The sequence below is a fragment of the Bactrocera oleae genome, chromosome 3 (genome assembly GCF_042242935.1).
Source record: "Bactrocera oleae isolate idBacOlea1 chromosome 3, idBacOlea1, whole genome shotgun sequence".
Classification (NCBI taxonomy): Eukaryota; Metazoa; Arthropoda; class Insecta; order Diptera; family Tephritidae; genus Bactrocera; species Bactrocera oleae.
The window spans coordinates 72,894,158-72,915,110 of NC_091537.1; the positions used below are offsets into that span (position 1 = coordinate 72,894,158).

The 20,953-nt window shown below is 34.1% G+C and overlaps 1 protein-coding gene across 2 annotated transcripts in view; it reads left to right on the forward strand.

The window, feature by feature from the left end:
* Positions 1-20,953, forward strand: part of side-II (sidestep II) — a 262,223-nt gene that overhangs the window by 73,407 nt on the left and 167,863 nt on the right. For both annotated transcript variants that reach the window (XM_070106852.1, XM_070106853.1), the window contains exons 3-4: positions 3,072-3,198; positions 17,423-17,540. In XM_070106852.1, the coding sequence (XP_069962953.1) occupies positions 3,072-3,198; positions 17,423-17,540 (245 nt within the window). The remainder of the gene's footprint in view (positions 1-3,071; positions 3,199-17,422; positions 17,541-20,953) is intronic.

The following is a 20,953-nucleotide window of genomic DNA, read 5'->3' on the forward strand; positions in this document are numbered from 1 at the left end:
TATAAAAGTTTGCCAGTTCGTTTCGTTTATGACGGAACGTATTATACACTTTTTTTTATTATTCTTGCCCTTCTTGGAAGAAAATTATGGTTTCTATTCTAAGTCCGAACTACCGAAACGGATCGGTAAAGAGAGTAGCGCAGAAGTTTAGGATTATTAATGACTTTGAATTAGAATATGTTAGATCTTGCTCATAAACGAGGCAATTTTTGGCCCCCAAAAATATATTTTTCATAATCGTAAAAGTGAAGAGAGTATTTGTTTGAGACAAACATATACAAAATAAGTAGAAATATTGAAAATATTTATTTAAAGTTTAGTATGTTATTTTTTAAGTTGTAGAGTTTTCAAGTTTGCAAAAAAAAATCCACGAATGGTTTCTAAATGAATGGCCACTCTTCTTCTTCCGTTTTATGATATGCTCTTTAAAGTTAAGTTATACATGTGGTACTTCTTAGCAGAGATCTCTGATTCCTTAAGAGTTGGGTTTTTATATCAATAGACAAATACTTTTACCATATAACCAAAGTTGTATATGTCCCTCTCATTTAAATATTGGAAGAGTTCTCGAACAGTTTGGACGACACACCGTGTTACATATTGATGGTTTGAATACCCAAAATGTCGTAGAACTTCCCTTGTTAAAAAAACAGACACAAATGCCTTTGTTCCCCATTTCGTCTTCCAAAAAGCTTTTGTTCTAACACAAGTTTTTATAGTATCGGAACATTTTATATTGTCGTACATATCAACCTTTTGCGCTATGTAAATAGGTCACTTCACAGAGAAACGTTAAAAAATTTAATTTGAATGGTTAGCATGATATAGCCGATATAATTGCCAATCAGTTAAGAAATCATTGCATTGCATCACAACCCACTTGGAGGTTAAAATTTCATCCCACAATCGACCGGTCCGATTTACAGCAAAATTCTAACATTTTCAAACCATTTCGCCTAAGTTCATTAACAAGTTCGAGTATGCCATGCCCGTAGTGACGCCGAGTCTGGATCTATGCGACTTTGTTGATGTAGTTTGCTTTGCGCCCGTAATCCCGAGCAAGCAGCCTCGTTGGACCTGGTTTAGACATTTAATGCGTAACTTTTCGATAATGCCATCTACTACACCACAGCACTGTGATCTCTATTGCTCAGTTTTTTTTATCTAGGATAACTCTGAGATGTTTGAAAAAGCTCGAGAATAAAAAAGTTCTACCGCTTAATTACGGGAGTTTGAATTACAAATTTGTTCAGATTTCTGTTTTCTCCAGATTGACAGTAAAGCCGTGATTCTTGGTCCAATTGGCGGAGATGTCAAGGGTCTGTGAGCCGGGATAGTCGAATAAGATTCTTGGCTGAACAAAAGACTGCTTAAAGTTCTCTGTGTCGAGTAAAAGTATTAACAATAGTAGATAGCTAAAATATTTGATACGGTTCCAGTATTATTTAAGGACTTTTCAATTTGAAGTATATTATAGTTCTAAAAGTGCAACGCTGAATTTTGTAGTGTTCTGAACTTGTTTTCTGTGAAAAAGGAAAGGATCAACCATATTTTAAGTCAGTGCCAAGAAGGCAAACAATTTAGGGTTCGTACTATGACCTTTAAAATGTTAAACTTTTTCGTCTAGAAAACACCATACTTCTAAAATTTGTGCTTTAATTTTACCAGTGCTTATTAACAAGAGCGACTTTTCGTGATATTTTAGCGCTATTAGTTCTCTTGAAAGCTGTAAAATAACAATAATGCTTAGCACTGGTTTCAGAGAGCTTATTGTTACAAAAAAATCCAAAAAAAAAAAAACAGTTTTATTAGACAATTATTATGGTTCAACTAACGTATTATAATTATCCACATATATTTTAGAGTCTGCGAAACAAATACTCATAATTCAAAGATTTATTCTTAGATATCCTAGTATCCAATGTATATGGCTTTTATAAATCGGTCGATTGGATTGACAGTGGCATAAGCAACTTTCACAGACTTATGATACTACAATGTATAGTTTAATAGGTCCCACGCGGAGATAAGCCCTTAAATCCCATTTTCTTTTATGCGTTTAATATGTTCAAATGCGTTTTGATATATCTACCATAAATTTTCATATATCGTACCGATACCCGATAGACAGACAGACAGATCAATTCATTAGCTACATCTATTTAAGCTACAAGCTATTTATAACTGTAGGTACATTTATGTAATTGCCGCAATTACTATTAATTGCATTCATTCAAATGCCATCCCGGTAATGTCAAACTAGCTGCGACTTTCATTGCTCTGGGTGCTTACAATACAGCATAATAAAAATTTGAAAAAAAACTGAATTTTGCAATTTTAATTTACAGCTTTCAACGCGCGATAGATAATCCTAAAATGTCAATTACTGCCAATTAATCTTGCTGTTTTCTTGTTTTTTTTATTTTTATTTTGTTTGGTTTTCAAAAACACAAACTTACTTTCAACTCATTTTATGGCGATAGCCTTTTTGATGTCCACTTAATACCGCTGTCAATTTGGCTTAATAAATTGTGAAATTTTACAGAAATTTTATATCTATAATACATTTAACTTACTTGTTTCTCTTGTCAATTCACTCTATCTCTCTCCCTCTCTTTGCATGTGCGATTACACCAAATCAACTGAATTAATGGAATCATTGAAAACCCTGGACAATCGTTGGCCACTAATCCACAATGATTAACAACAAAACCGGATGTACGGAAATTTGCTTTTAAACCAAAATCTACAACAACAAAATATTAATAATAATAACAACAACACAAAAAACCCTAACGACTACAACAACAAATAAATGCGCTTGTCAACATCAATATGTGCGCCACCACCGTTATCGTCCATCTTTCGTATATACACCATTTGTTTACACCATGTCGTATACGTAACATTTCTTTTGCGAAATGCTTTTCACTTGCATGCGCTTGAATGTGCTTTTGTCTGCATTTGATTGACATTTCGTGGCAACCGCTAACGCTATTGTATCGCGTGTTAACTAATACGTATACAAATATGCACAACAATAATAACAACAACGCTAACAACAATTGTAGTGAAAACAAAAGACATCGATGCCGTGGAAGGCAAATCCGTCTCCCTGCCATGTCCGATCAGTGCACCGCTGAGTGACGTTTACATGGTCTTATGGTTCCGCGATAATGCTGGTATACCCTTATATAGGTAAGTGACAAACAGACGCGTGTATTGTGTATAAATGTGAACACAAAGCAGGTGTATGATTAGAGATAATAAACTCACAGCTGCTATAACATTACTATGTGTCGCTTTTCCTTTTGAAATTTCGTTTGTTTTTCAACTTTTCACTTGAACGGTGTGAAAGGTTTAACACTTGCTGTATTTCTCCCCTCTTTGCTTTCCTTTTCTTTGTTATTGCTCGCTACTAATGATGATTTTAATTTGTGCTGCAAGCAAAAGCATTAATAAATGTTTCATACAATTTAAGTAAAAGCGGCGGCGTTGGTGCTTCATAATTGCTGGAAAAAGTGAGAAAGTCACACACGCTACGCTAATGGTAGACTGAATATTACCGCTTTTATGCATTGCATTGCTTGTTGTGCTCTGTTTTGTTACAAGAATTCTACACGGCAACTTATTGTTGCTGAAAATTATATTTATCACAATTTTGCGTTGCTTCTTTTACCCACTAGCGTGATTTATTGCCTGACTTACAAGCAACCGAAATTTCCCTTTTGCCATAAGTCAAAATTTCACCTTACCTCTTAGGTTACCGTACTCACACACCCACGTACACTTGCATATATAGCACGCACAACTTTACAAATACTTGCTTAAAGCTGAAAGTATTTATCTATACTAGGGTGAGACAAACAAAAACCATTTTATTTTTTATGACTTTTGAGGCATTAGTTTGTGAAAAAACATAAAAAAATTTAAACGTTATGTAATAACATTAAAGGTTGAGCTTTGACTCCGAATGACTTTTTGAGTTTGTTTGTAGATCGCTAAACTCCATACAAGAATTATTTTAAATTTTTATTATATAATAATTAGTTCAAATGTATTAAAATGCCACTAATATAAAACGTTAACCTCGGTTGCACCGAAGCTAGAATACCCTTCACAAATAAAATTGTTTTTATACAAGAACTTGAATTTCATTGGTCGTTGCGTATGGCAGCTGCCTGTTATAATGAGCCGATCTGACATTGCAGCATTGCCTTGAATGAGAAATTTTATGAAGATATCCTGTCAAAAAGTTCTTCATATTGTACAAGAACTTAATTATGCTCGCTCAGTTTGTATGGCAACAATATAATATAGTGTCCGATCTAGCAAATTTCTTCGTTTATACTATAATAAAAACGTTTTCGATACAAGAACTTGAGTTAGATCGATCAGTTTGTATGGCAGCTATATCCTATAGTGCTCCGATATAAGCAATTCTGAAAAATGAGTAGTTTCTTGAAGAGAAGACGAAGTACAAACTTTCAGATCGATATCTCAAAACTGAGGGACGAATCTACAGACATACGGACAGACGGAATGACTCAGCTCGTCACGCTCGTTACTCTAGTAACATGCTGCTACAGAGTATAATAGTTTTGTTCACCTAACGGTTGTTTATATTACCTAAAACTAATAGAGTTGGATTTAGGGTTATGTATATATAAATGATCAGAATGAAGAGACGAGTTGAAAACCGGGTGACTGTCTGTCCGTCTGTCTGTCCGTCCATCCGTCCGTCTGTGCAAGCTGTAACTTGAATAAAAATTGAGATATCTTAATGAAACTTGGTACAAATATTTCTTGGTACCGTAAGACGGTTTGTATTGCAGATGGGCGTAATCGGATCACTGCCACGCCATTTGGTATACAGGATCACATTAGGGAGGGCATCTGCGGTTAAATTTTTTTTAAAAAGTGGGCGTGGTCCCACCCCCTAATAGGTTTAATGTGGATATCTCCTAAATTGCTCAAGCTATAATAACAAAATTCACTGGAAACAAATTTTTTTAGCATCTCTATCGACACTGTGAAATTTTATTTCTGGGATGGTATGAGCTGACTTTAAAGTAATCGTGTTCAAAATTAGATAGTGGGCGTGGCAGAACCGATTTAAATGAATGCGGTACATAAAATTCTTCTCATATTGATATGTTATAGTGCGTATAGTTAATCAAGCAAAATATGTAAAGAAATCTCCAACGAGTATACCGTTTGACTTTGCGAGAGTATAAAATGTTCGGTTACATCCGAACTTAGTCCTTCCTTACTGGTTTTTATATATATTTTGTCGGGTGTCCGACGTTTCCTTCTGGTTATTATAAACTTCGTGTAAAACTAATTCTATAGGCTATTCAGGACATAAAAATATTCCTGTGTATTTACTATATAAGACATCAAAAATCATAATGCATTACCTGTTAATATTAGTATTAAGAGCTTGAACTTTGACCTGAATAATGAGATATTTTCACCGTATCTAAAGAAAAAAATAAAAATGGTTTTTTGGCCCGCCCTAATGTATTATAAATATAGTATATATGTTACACATGTGTGTTTCACACACGCACTACGTGTTGCGAGATCGTGTGCCGCAACACTCTGCATGTGGCATGCCACAAATTTTGTCGTAGGTTGACTCCATTTTTTTGTTTTGGAAACGTCAACTAAGTTGAAATCAAGAAAATATTTATTATATCACCACATTGCTGCGGAAAATGCAAAGGAAATTGCACTTCGCCAACTACATACACTTCTAAGCTAAGAGTATACCTATATGCCGTGCATGTGTATGTGCAAGGGTACAACGATTTAAGCGTTGCAACATTTTTGAAGTGCAACGGCACTCAGACACATCTGCATGCATGAATGGTGCAATGTAATACAATACATTGAGAAAAATATAGTTGAAATTTTCCGAAGTTTTCATCTTCTTTTTCGCCAAATGTGGCGCAAAGATCGAATTTTTTCCTATTATAAAATAATTCATAAAATTATGCAGTCTGTTGTCTGGTAGCTCTTATGTACTTTTCATTATGTGTCTTGTGTGAAAAAGCATTACCGTAAAAAGGACTTTCAATTATGTAGATATATTTCTCTGGAAATTCTGCAAATGTTACTATCCATTAGCATGCATTTTGACGAACCTATATGAAATTATTTTTTAATTATTATTAATTATTTTAATTATACTTTAGTTCAAAATCATACGTATTTATAGTTTCTAGTACCTTTAACTTGCGATTCTTGCAAATCATTTTTTTCAAGAGCTTAACGTATATTTAAATTTGCAACTTTTTATATAAAAAGCTTGTGGTAAATCATCAAAGTCATGTGGTGTACGAGATTTGGTCAGCTGGTGGTCGGTTATGACGGCTTTAAAACATGTGATTTTACTCATCACATTGATCAGGATGAAGAGCGATATCGCTGAAAAGTTATTCTTTTAGTTTATATCTCTCCAATAATGTAATAAACCGTTTACTATAAAGCTAAAATGGTTCTACAAATATTATAATCATAGAAATAGTTTCCGCCTACTTGTAGTTAGAGTTTTTAAAAACAGATCAGCGAGCGTTTGTTAAATAAATAATCAAAATTCAAAAGTGCTTGGGATTAAATTTAATAACTATATTTTTATGAAATCAGAATTCAGCGCATCTTGGTGAAAAATAATTCATAAAAATACTATTTTTTCAAGAAATTTCGCTTCTATTGGCGCTAATGAAATAAACATTTCTTTATAGTCCAATAGCAAGGTAAAATTCAATGTATTTGAAATTGAATTTCAACATCAAATCTTTAGAAATTCATACGCCCTATCTGAACAAATCATTCTGAACAAATTTTTTTTAATTTTCATAGTTCTAAAATATGTGCATTCGCGTATATAAAACTATTCAAAATAGCTGACAACAATTATTCCAAATATCAGATGCCTTTAGGCTTTGTTAATATAATTTCATTTGTATCGATTTGAGAAAAGTCAGAATGCAACAGAAAATGTAAAATATTTTCTACCAAACATATTATTTATTATAAGATATGGAAGCACAAATAAACAATTGCGATAGAATTACAGTATCCCTTACTTGCTGTTACGACAACAGATTTATATTAACGTGTTCTTTTGTTCAGCTAACTCCAATAAGATTTCAATATGCTGTCATAAAATATTTTTCTTATGAAATATGTTTCGCTGAATCTTTACTTTTAGAAACTTGGTTAGTTCAAAGCATTCCTCAAATGAATGACCACCCTTGCGCCCGTTAAGGCGTCATATTTTCAGTATGCTCTCTTTTTGTGAGATGTTTTTTCGAGCAATCAACCAAAATTATAGGTATATACCTAAATCTCACACACCATTTCATCAATGCGCCAAGAATATTGTTTATACCGTCGAGTTTAATATATGGTAGTTATATATATATATATGATAGTTACGATTTAAATCGCATGTTAAATACTTTATTTGTATATTCCTATTTCGAAGTCATATAATATATTTAATAGTGTATCTATCTCCAATTTAATAATTTTAAGTATTTATTTAATGAATCTTGAATCTGAAGAAAGATCAACATTTTAAAAACATGGTGATAAAATTATGCCAACAGCCACCGAAAGAGGGCAACATATAATAAGAATCAGTCCAACACCATGCCTTCATCCATCTAACCAATACGGGCTTATAATGGTTTATAATTACCAATCATGGATTTACATTGAAGAACAAGTTAAATCGTACTTATTAGATTTTTTATGTCTTAAGTAAGTGAATATTATAAATGAAGAGTGTACTCATACAAGCTTCACGATTAACTCGTTACATTTGTGAGAAAATAACTAGGTACACCAAGAAGTCGACAGTCGGAGTTTCAAATCTCAACTGGTGTTCAAAATTATAGCAACAGTTTTCTACCGTCAAACCTTAGTTTTATCTGATCAAATTTGATCGGACTGGTCCATTTAAACTACGAACACAAACCGAAATTATACAAAAAATTTTTCTAACTTGCTACAATATTTTTAATATTTAATATATTAGTGGCACCAAGCATTCATCGGCGTATTGAGATGTGATAGATAGTAGAGGACCTCAATATAACATCGAAAGAGTTAAAGAAACAGTACCTGAAAATTGCAGTGCTGGTTTATGAAAGATAGTAGAGAATCTCAACATCTCTTATTGATCAACTCAAAACACTTTGGTTAATGTTTTCGGTATGAAGATCACGGTTATATTTGTCGGCTATGGAAAAAGTATTCTTACAAAAATAACCAGTTCGGAGACGATTAAGAACTTGTGGGACAAACAATTGTGTTACATCATAACGGGGACCATAGCTAACAGATCATATTCGTTTGGGTATTTCAAAATCTTTAGGTTTCAATTCTGTAAGGCTGAAAAAAGTTTTTAAAAGCTTGAAACAGAAACGAGTTCTTACGATTTATTTAACCCTGGACATTACCGCAACTAAAACTTAAACACACACCATTGAAATTAAAAAAAAGCTTTACAGAGCAATGTGTATTTTGCTTTTCTTTTTCTCAATTAGCCTATTGATTACTGGTGCTATTCCATGTTGTTACCCAAATATCTATGCATTTTCTAATATTAGCTTAATCTTCATAGAATTATATCACCATCCCAAAATTTCCATATATTCACCGTGTACAAATCGTCGCCTATTTATGTACATATGTAGTGGTTATAACCATTTTGGCATGGTTCACTCAAAACTCTTACGGCTCTCTGACTACAGTGCCGCTTCACTGCCTGCTTAAGCGCCATAAACTATGTTACACGTAACAGCTGGCTTGATGGCTGGCGACTGCCTTGAGGCGCTGCAAGGTATGCAAATGCATGTTCGAAAGCGAACATTTAGCTGGCCGAAAAACGAATGGCTTAAGGCGTCGCTGAGGCTGTCCAACAGCTCCAGCAGGCAACAATGTGGGCGGGGTGTGGGTGCGGTTGGTGTGCCATGCTGTCAAGGCGGGCAAGAAAGCGGGCCGGAAAGCAGGCGAGCGTGCGTGCATGCAACTGGCGAAATGATTGGACATATTTACATATAATATATACAGATATGGATATGTGTGTATATATATGTATATGCATCAAGTCGCCCAAGTGAATGGCGAAAATATATAACTGTATGTAGAAGAAAGTTTGTGCAAAATTCGTAGACGTTCACTTGTAACGCTGCTGGCTTTTAAGTGTAGTGTGTATTAGGGTAGGCCAAAAAAAATATTTTTTTTCTTTAGTTACCGTGAAAATTATTAACAAGTGGCGCTTTGTGATTTTTGATATCCCATATAAATATAATAGGAATATTTTTATACCTTGAATAGACCGCAGGAAAACTCGGAGACCCTATATACTGCTCATTTGTAGGAACGGCCGATATCCGACTTATATAGCATATAGCTGCCATACAAACTAAAAGACCGGAATCAAGTTTTTGTATGAAAAACCTGTGCATTTGACGCGATATCTGCAGGAGATTCGGCGTGTATTATTGTTCGAAGCAATTGAACATTAGCCGAAGAAATGTTTCAGATCGGACCAGTATAGCATATAGCTACCATATACGCTGACAGATTAAAATCAAGATAAAGATCTTTTTATAATCCTTTATGCTATAAAAAATGCATCTGTAACGGGTATTATAGCTTCTGTTCAGCTGAAGTTCACTTTTTTTCTTATTTCTTGTTATAAAATGTGTTTTTAACATTTGTTTTTGTAGATCGTTAAATTCTCTAGTAGAACTAAGGAAATTAAATAAAAAAAATTTTTCGTCCACCTTAGTTTGTATACAACTTACTGCTTATGTGTGGCTGTGCGTGCTTGTGTCTAAGCGGGCGTAACGCCTACAGCGTCTACTTGATATTACAGTTGCTCTTGTTGTTTTTAGCTGTTGCTGCATTCCTTCCACAGCAATGGACGCATTCGCGCTGTTTGTTTGTTATTATTGTCGCTACTATTGTTATTGCTATTTTTGCTATTGTTGTTGCTGCTACTGCTGTTGAATTTTGCGCTGAGTGTGTAACAACTTAATTGCATGTAAATCCTAAGTTGTTAACCCAATTCGCTACTTCCACCCGATCTCTGTGTAAACTATGCACTTAAACACACACACACACATATATATGTATATGCGCTGCAATAATAACAATACTAACTAAACAAAAACAATTCGCAAATGCATGCGAACAACAAAACTAATGGCATGTAGGCAATAGAAGCAAGTAAAAACTCAAACCGCAACAACAACTACTACAAGCAAGTTACATTAACTTAATAATAGTTCTTAGAAGGCAAAGTCGTTCGCCAACTGTCGTTCTTAAGTTTACACCACCATCACGTGTATGTATGGGTGTGTGTGCGTATTGTCGTGTGCGTGCAGTTATTAGTATATGTGTGTGTATATGTGCGATTGAGCATTTCGATTCTTTTCATGTCAGCGTATTTATGCCAAGGCATTTTCTCATGACTACTTTGACAGCTGAGTGGAGAAAACCGTTAACGTCGAAAAACAAAAAGCAAACAAAAAACACACAAAACGGTTTTTCTCTGATCGAATTAGTGGGAAGCAAAAGCATTTTTTTAAGAAAAAGATAATGCAATAAAAGCGGTGGTAAATATTTTTTTAAGGTGACGCTTTTGTTGTCAAGTGCGAAGTGTCATGTCATTTGATTGCACTTATATATAAGTGGTCGTAATATTGTTGTAGTGTAACATAATTTCAATTCCTTTCCTTTATTAATCTTGTTGTAATCTCAATAAAAATTTCGCAGCTAAGCTAATTTCGCAGCTTGGCTACTAACGGTAGCCTAAATGAAAGATGATGACATTTTTAGTTCCTATATAATCGAAATAACGAAGAAAATTTGTTGACCGGGATTGTTGGATCATCCAATTTCAACAACGCAATTGAAAGCTTCGCAGAAAAGTCAATAACTGGTTGTAAATGGCGTGAAAGCTATTAAATCAATACATTTCTGCTAATTAAGTTAAAAAGTTGATATAATTTCTATGAGAGGAGGTTACTAGAATTAAATGCATATACATTAGGGTGGAGCGAATTTTTTCATTTTTTTGCTTAGCCTGGGCGTTAAATCTGTAGAAATTTTGTTTAACATTAAAGTGGGTACTACTGAGTTAATCTATGAAATCTCCGTTTTCATCTGACACAAACTGAAAAAGGGATTTTTATCTGCATTTGACTTACAAGTCAGTTACATACCCTTTTGGCTTTAGAACAATTTTTCGCAATATGGCGGACTTGTAGGGAATACTAAATTTTTGACTGAAGTTTTTGTAAAATAAATATTCTTTCCAATTAAATTAGATAATGTTCCTATAAAGCTGCACTTAAAATATCAAATAGCTAAGGACGACAGTCTCCGTTAACTATGGCCACTCGATTTAAAAACTCAGTTGCGAGAAAAACGCGTTTAAAATTTCGATTTCTGAAGTTGAGTAACTTGAACGCTTTGACACTACAGCAAGCCTAGTAGACTACCAACATGGTTTCCATAAAGTGCTCAGCATAACCTAGGCCTCTCCCCATTACTACTTTTTAACTTTTATATCTCGAAACTTCCATTCCCTAATCATCAGAGGAAATTTCCATTGCCTCATACGCAGATGATTGTACGATATTGACGTCAGGCAGTGGAAGTGATGAAATGGGTTCAAAAATAAACATTTTCTGCAAATAGCATAACAATCTTCAGCACTAAGTCCCCGATTCTGGACGAAACTGGAAGAAAGAGTACAGACAGACAGTAGTCAATGACATTAAAATTCTGACTGTTAACAACTCCAATATTTTGAGTGTTAAAATACACAGCGTGTATTTTTTTTAATCTGCACACGAACGCAATTATTGCCAAATATTCTGAAGTCTCTAGCCGGTACCACCTGGGGAAAAAACAAAAAACCCTTGTTGGTAGCTTACAAGGCATTTGTAGACGAAGAAAATTCAGACTTGTCAGCTTGATATCTTCTATTAAACACATGCTAACAAAGCTGCACTTAAGGAATACAATGCACTCCCCTAGCAGCATCAAGAGATCATTCCTTGATTACATAGACGACATTGTGCACCTTACCGAGCAAACTGCGGCAGCAATTAACTTTAGATATACACTGAACTCCTTTCACAGTGTAGTCACTAACGCTTACACAGACTCCCTCCCTTAGCGAATGGCGTACTTGGAGTCAAACTACCACCCCTTGCAGAGTAAGAGCTCGAGTTGCCTCGTGAATTCTCGCACAACTTCGTTTTGGATATTACAGCTAGATTAACTTCTACCAACCAGAGTTAAACCCGACCTACCAAGTATATACCCTGGTGCAATGAGTCCCCACTTTTTGCACACTGTATGAATTTGATTCATCTAACGCCCCCTATGGTCTGACATCTTCGGAATAATACATTTCCTGGGCTTCCTGTTTGAGGGTTTCGATGACAACTAACATGCTCCTTGCCACCTAAACAGGGTGTAGATAACAGCCACAAAAACAATAATACAAGTATTTTATGGTCAATATTACCGTCAGCATACCAATAATTATTTTTTCCTTTTTAGTTTGAAGTGCTTTAAAAGCATATTTTTTTAATTTTTTGTATTTGAGTAGATCTGTTATCCAGTTGACAGCACCGATAATTGATGCTTTTAGCTGCATAGTTTTAGAGGAATTTTTTTATTTTTTTGCAGTGTCTGTCAAATGTTGATTCTTTTGTCACTGCCATTCAGTTTCCGTGCCTCTGAAAAAGGTCTTTAGTGCTTTCAGCGAAGTTTGGTTTCTTCGGTTTGGGCTATTTTCGAACGCCATTGGATTGGCTAGATTGTTCGACAGTTTCTGCAATAATTGTATTTACATAAAATTCTTTACTTTCATTTACTTTACTCTTTTTAAAAAACCAGCAGTGCTCGTTGAATGCATGAATATTTGAGCCGACTCAAAACCGATAATATAGATTTATATGTGAATTGGAATACTCCTTTATATATTCGAAAAATTCTACAAAGTAAATACATACTACATACTATTAGAAATATTTCGCTAAATTAAAAAACGATATTAAATTGACATTTAAATAATGCACAATTAACTTTTGTTTGATAACAAATGCGCAAATTTTGTGGCATCGTAATTGTAAATGAAAACTACTACCGAATGGTTAAATGAAATTTCATAAACGCACTATTTATTAGAGTTTCACACCAGCGTACACTTAATTCCAGGCAATTTAATTAACACTAAAATTCCAAAAGCAGCAGATGAAAGTGAAATTCTTAAGAAGGGTTGAAAATAGTTTGAAGAGATTCTATTAGATCTCACACTACTAACTACATTTTAAAAATTTGGTAGGTGTGAATGTTAATATATTTAGAAATCAAAAATTATTACTTTAATTGAGTTTAAAATGAGGAAACAACAATCGTGATTCCAGATAAATATTTAATGAACAGAAAATAATAAGAAAGAACAAATAATTGAAAGTACTTTTATATAAAGTTAAATTAAATGGTATTTATTAGGGCATATTAATGCATTGAAAGTCACACAAAAAATTAATAAATAATGTAAAGGAATAAAAAATCGTTGAAAATACTAAAAAAATGTTGATTAAAAGCGTGGGACCTTGGCTTAAAAGAGGACTTACATTTTGATCAATTATACAAGTCGTACATATATACTTGTATAGATATATTGTTATACTTATATGTACTTTCCTATACGAATCACAAAAAATTAAACTATTATAATCGTTTGCACAGCTGTCGTCATAGCAATTTGTGTTGCTGAAAGATCGCATGAAAGGGCAGTCACATTTGTATTTTTTTGTTACGAATATCTATATGTGGATTTGGATTGCCAAAAAATTATTAAATTTGCGAAGTAAACATTTGTCTATTTTAAGTTAAAATTGCCACCATGATTTGATGATATGAGACAACCAGTATCAAACAAAGCTTTTTTATAGCAGGCTTTATTTGGCAGGCAACATTAATGTCATAAAAAAATTGAAAATAGTCATTTAGTCCTTATGGATCGGCCAATCAGCTTCGAGGGATATAAGGGTTAATTTTACCAAAATGTATATCAATACCATACCATTTTCGTAATATATTGTAATTTAGTAATATTCAGTTTAATTTAGTCTGAGGCCCTCATTTTGAACGAAACATGTAACAGTTGATGACGTTTAAATACAGATCTATTATATGACAGCGCTATCATTTTTTTATAATATGAACACCTCAGACGATATTGAAAACAAAATATTTAAAAAGTTAAGAATAAAAGAAAAATAAGGCAAGCCTTTTGCGCTTGCAGGCCGGAGATTTTATAAAAAACGTCCTATATGTAATATTATACATTTACAAAAAATAACATGACACAATCAGGTTAGAAATGGAATGTCGAACGCCGATATCCAGATCGTTAAAGACTTTGCCTTCAATCGCAATTTGATTCACCTAATATTACCGTACCTAGAAATCAATGATGATAAAATAATTTTTTACTATTCTTTCATATTTTTGAAACAAAAAAGAACACCTTTTGAAAATTTCAGAATTTCTTTAGATATGTTAGAGGTATGATATAAAATTTTTCCGCGATGGTTACTTTTTACGATTTTGAAAAATCCAAAATTTTTTAGTTTTGGTAATTTTCAAAATTTTTTTCAAAACAATTTTATTTCCATATTTCTAAGTGTCCTTTGAAAACTCACCAGCGTTCTTTGTTTAATATACAGTAGTTTCTGAAATTTTAAATAAATAAACTCATAAAGCACAGAACTTAGTTTTATGATAAGACAAAACTTTCCACAAAAATTCACTGGAATCGGTGGGGGTCACGTCCAACTATTTGTCGATTTGACATGGAATAACCCACATATAATGATTTCGTTATATATTGATAAAATTGCTTGAAAACATCTTCTCGAGTATACCTGCGTAGTAATGTCAAAAGTTTGCTTTCTGCTCCCAATATACCCTACATAGTGATTACCGACTTCCTACCTTTAAATCGTTTAGGTTGCTCAAAATGTGTGTTATTTTCGTGAAATTAAGTGAACAAGTTTTTTTTTTTAAATTTTGTGGTTTATAGCTGAATATCAATAGAGTTGGTTTAGACCTTGGCCCAAACCACATATCGCTAATGTAATAAGTGAGGATACTCTGGTTGACGTTTTGCACATCATCTAAATATATTAAATTTAGCCGCTTCAGTTGAGATTATGTTTGATATGTCTTATTTGAAGATGATTTTGAAACAATTTTCGATGACGGGAAATAAAGTACAGTTTTAAGAGAAATACAGTATAGTTATAAAACTAACTAAGTCTATGGCCTATAATATACGTTAATAAGATACAAATTTGAAAGTAATCTATTCCCGATTTCGCGAACGCTAAATGTTCTTTTTTTTGCAACACTTTTGAAATAAAGTTTTGCCAACACCTGAAGATTTTGAAATTTTTGGTTACACCCGAATTAGCTCTTCCTTACTTGTTGTAAACTAAAACAATTTTACGACGATACCTTGAAAACGACAAATTGCAAAACTTGTGAATTGTTCAAGACTTTGTAATCAGTACTGTATACGGTTTTGAAAGTTTTGGCTGTAAATTATTAAAATAACAAACAATTTTTAGAAACGATAAAAAAGCTAATTTTTATATGCATTTAAACATAAAATGTACTGAGTATATTAGGATGGAGCGAAATTTTTTTTTTTTTTTTTTTTGGTTAGCCTGGGGTAAAATCTGTAGATTATAAAAAAATAAAATTTTTGGACAAAAACAAAACTCAGTTTCAAAGTAAATTTCGAGTAAAATTATTTTTTTTAAACTCTTTACATTTATATAAAAACTACTGACTGTGACGGTTTTTGACTCAAAATTTATTTTAACGCTTAAGGAAAGCATGTTGTCGTTTAAGACCTTTTTTAAAACTCCAATAATGACTACAAATTTTTTTTTTAAGTTGAGAACTTTTAATTGGCCGGAAAGAGAACTCAGCTTCTAGAACACTTTTAAAAAATTGTTTACGAAATAAAAATGTTAACTCGAAAATTTACTTTAAAACTGATGTTAAAAAAAAATTTTTTTTTGTCCAAAAATTTTCTATAATCTATAAACCCAGGCTAAGCAAAAACAAAAATTTATTTTTTTTTCGCTCCACCCTAATGTTTATACTAGCTTCTTCGTTTCGCCAAGCTTTACCCTTCAGAGAATCAAACAAACTACGCTATCCTATTCTAACATGTCTTCTGACACATTCGCAATAGTGTTATAATTTTTTCTTAGTAGAGAAATTCGTTTATTCGCGTTACCATTTCTTTCAAACAGCGTAACCATTTCTTTTGGCTTTCTATAAATTATTTTAATTGATTTTAAGTCTAATGTTTTAAAAATACAAGAAAAAAGAAATGTAATTTCATTTGTCATTTAAACCATCCAGTAAAAGTGAGCTAAAATATGCAAATCAAAACTTGGCAGCATTGAGGATAGAAGTTATTTTACTTTACTCCGCGTACTCTCCAGCTTCAACTCAACTCGATAAATTTGTTTTTGCTTTCACATGTAAATTTTTTGACAAGAAGGTAGAGGATAACCAATCAAAGACAGCTACTAGCTCATAGGGAGTGGTGTTAAAATTTTGAGGTTATAATTCGACGTATATACATTTAGTATTATATTTGGGACTAATTTTCAGACGTCTTTTAGAGCAGTTAAAAAGAAAAGATAACTTAATTTTTTGTATCACTAGCCATAACCATCCAGGCTTTAATTTCACGTCCCACAAAAGACATTAAAAATTCAATGATCTAATATTTTGTTTGTTGTTTTCTGGCTTCACTTTGGACAAATAACATTTCGGTTAGGCATTCAACGTACGGATATGGTTAAATTCAATCAAGCCGTCGGCCGCAAATTTATTTCCTTCTGTGAATTCAAACTTTACCATAAAGAGAATATATAATGCAAACAACAAAAAGTTGAACTTGACTGATATGCTCTTATATACATATATACACACATACATACAACACCAGTTCATTTCAATTTTATACCCCACAAAAGTGCGAAAATCTGTCGGAAATTCATTTCATGCTGTGTCGCTGGCTTTGAACGCTAACGGTTGTATGTATTTACTCAACTATATAGGTATATCAGTATATGTATATATAAAGAATATAATACATACTTCTGTACATACGCCAGTAGCTTGTGTGCTGTCGAAATGCTCTTTCGCCACTTTCTTTCTGTCTGGCCCCTTTTCGACCATAAACCCCGAATATATTTTTTTCACATTTATATATTTCAACATTTCGTTTTTTTATTAATTCACCGTGTGTGTGTTTTCTTTTTCTTTTCGCCTATATTTGCAGCTTTGATGTACGCGATAAAGTGAATAACGACCAACCGCGGCATTGGTCAGCGCCGGAGGTGTTCGGTTCTCGTGCCAAATTTCACTTCGATTCACAGCCGGCAACATTGGAAATTAAGGTAGGTTGGTTGGCCAGTAGGCTGAAGCACGGCTGTGGCTTGTCACTTTTTAAATAAATGAGTGATAATAAATATATATTTTGCCAAGCCGAATGCTGAATGTGCGAAAACAGATTGCCGAAACGAAGTCGTCGTTGACAGAGCGACGTGTGGGGGCGGGATGGTGTGCGCGCGCGATTGCACAGTTAGGTGTTCGCGAACGAGTTATGGCACTACACATATATAGGTTTATGGAAGGTCACTTTAATACGGTCACAGTAGATTCGCGCTCCATCTTGCCAAGACCACTGGAGTGGTGGTATAGTGAAAGTGAAATATGTTCGGTAATTTGGTTGTTTACGCGGTTAATTTTGAAAATCGAAATAAAACGCCCCAAGCAGGGATTAAGCAGTGCGCACACACACACACATTATCCTGTTAATATTTGTATTTCCCTATAGGGGTCTTTTGGGTGATTAAAACGCGAGCACTCGCGAAAGTGCTTACAAATTGCCACAGCTAAGGGGGGAGACAAGTGATTTCAAGTGTCGCGACGTCCAATGAAATATACGCGACATGCAGAAATAATTGCCTTTAATCTTGATTATTTATTTAACGTCCAACTTTGGCGGTGCACGGATATAGCAGCGCTTAAAAAATCTTTACTATGATTACAGCGCTATGTGGAGGTGGCTGTAAATACCATTCGGATAATTTAAAGGACATCAACATTTGCACCCAACCGTCTCAAGTTCCAATTAAAACTGTTATAAAATGAAATTTGATGAATTTTCGCCCAAAAATGTTATCTTAGTGAGAGTGAGCCTTTCCAATTGAGACATATTTGAGCCCAATAATTAGGAGATTTTTGCAAATTGTGGCGTTGATAATTAAGATGCGTATTTTTTTGCAGTGTAATTAGTGTACATCACTGCAGACAATAAACTCGCACTTTGATTTTTATTATACGCACGAATTAATTCAATTGAAATAATTATAATAAAAGAGAAGAGACTATACAATTTGCAGTACGATTTATGTTGGCCCAATGGTTTGACTATTTTGGTTAAAATTTTAAATATTCTAGTACAGCCAGATGGAAAACAAGTAAATATGGGATGAGATTGGATACTGCCGAACTTCCTTTATGTACGAATTAGAAGGATATGTAATATTTCCGGCCAATTTAGTGTGTGAATTAGACATCCGTTTTACCAGCAAAATTGTTAGCCATAGATAAAGCTAGTAATCGCACAGTGTCAGAATATAAAGAGTATGCATAAGCTTCTCACAACCACACTCTAAGTTTTTGATGAGTCACTATCGATGTGTGTTGCCCGACGTTGTTCTGATGGAACCTTATTCCTCACCTGTTGATTAAAAGTGGCCGCTTCTGGGCAATTGCTTCCTTCAGGCTGTTGAACTGTTGACAGTAAAGGTCCGAATTAGCAGCTCATAGTAGCTGATTCCTTGCCAATCTCACCAAACATATAACATACCCTTTCAGAGTGTCAATCCTTATTTTGCCACTGTTTGCGGTGGCTTACTACTTTTCGACCACGACCGTTTTCGCTGATAGCAATTCGGTCGAAGAAAACTTTTACCTTAACTTGTGTGGCACCAACATATCTAACTTGTTATTGTATTCAGTTCTATTTAAATATCTCTAACCGCATGACACTAACCATCTCTTTGCATGCCTAACGAGCCCCACTCATCTAACCTCTTCTACGGTCCGACCCCGTCGAAACGGCACGTTTCCTGGACCTACCGTTAAATGACTTTGACGACAATCAACTTGAACCTCACCACCCAAGCGAGGATTAGATAACCGCTAGCACAACAACAAGTCTAACAGTCGTGTTCCATTGGCATTTTAAAAGCGGCTTCACAGCTAAAATCCCCAATTTTATTTTGTTTCGAATAGCCAAGTTCCCAGAATGTCCTCCCGTAGAGACTCTCTTGTAAATGGTAGTTTCAAAGATTGGACCAGTAGTTGTTTGAAAATTTCAATATATTATATATTTATCTCCTTTACACTCAAATATACATGCAAAACGTTTGAGCATTACCTTGCCGAATGACCAGCTTTTTGCCATTTGAGACCAAGTATCCAGTTAACCGAAGTTTCAAATATTGTAGAACGAAAATAAGGTTTGATGGCAGAGGAGAAGCGCGCTTTTGCATGGTCGCTACTGAGTCGTTTAAAATTGATCGCTTAATTGGATATATTTGTTAGGTTAGCTTTAAAGGTCGATTTTGTGACAAAAGCCAATAAATATCTAACTTGGACAATGAGAATGCCAGTCCATTGTGATACCCAATTACTAAGAATGATCGTAAAGACCTTTACAAATCGGCAAAGCGCCAGGAGTCTGTCACAGTATTGTTCAGGCGGCTTGAAACAAATTCAGTTATTTCACGAGGTTCGCCGAAAGTATGAATATCGATATGTCTCAACCACAGTCTTGCAAAAGCTAAATAATTAAAGAAAAAGTGCCTGGATGTTTCTATCGGACCTTTATACATACAAGATTATTAGCCTTAAGCTTGTTCTTCCATTCGATAATATCCCGTAAAAGCTCCTATAATTGTGGCTAGATGAATCTAGCTAAGAGTAAGTAGTTCTGTGGAGTGTTGCCGCTCTGTTGTTGGCGTGAATGCTCACTTCCTTCAAAGATGCTGAACTTTTGAGCAATACCTAAATGGCAGCCACTTCTGCTTGAAAACGTTACAGTACCGGTGAGTCTAGTTTCAGACGTTTGATTGAACGAGAGAGCTTCTTACGGAAAACTTCCGCTTCCACCTTCAATCTAAGCTTCGATCCATTTATGAAAAAGCTCAATGCGCCACTTCTCCTGCTTCTTCATCTATATAGCCCTTGTCTGGCCGCTTCTATTCACCAAGTTGGATGTCACCTTCAGGTTATTTGTAGTCATTAGACTTTTGGACTTTGCTTAGTACACTGATAATTCCTATAATATTTCTGCCTTCTGGCTTATATATGTTAGCATTCCGTACAAAGCAACTTTCACTGAACTCAGATGCGCTAAATTTTATTGCAATCCATTAATCTTGTAACTGTGCCTAAAGAATTTTTACTTCAGTAATAATATCAAATTACCAAAGTTTTGTTAAATTCTATGCTTTGCATATGCTTAAATTTCTACCTTTTGATAAATCATTTAATAAAGACAGTTGTTTGTTCTTCTCGATGAAAATTTAATGTATTTACTACAATTTATTTGCAGCCGCTACAAGTACTCTCCTATTCATCATACGCCATTCTCAACACAAATTACTTAAATAACTTACTTTCACATAAAAAGGTGTACCATAAAATAAACTAGTTTTATTCGTACTTCATAGGCGCCATTAGAATACTGCTGCGCGATTTAAATATTTGCCAAAATATTCCGCAATACCCAAACCAC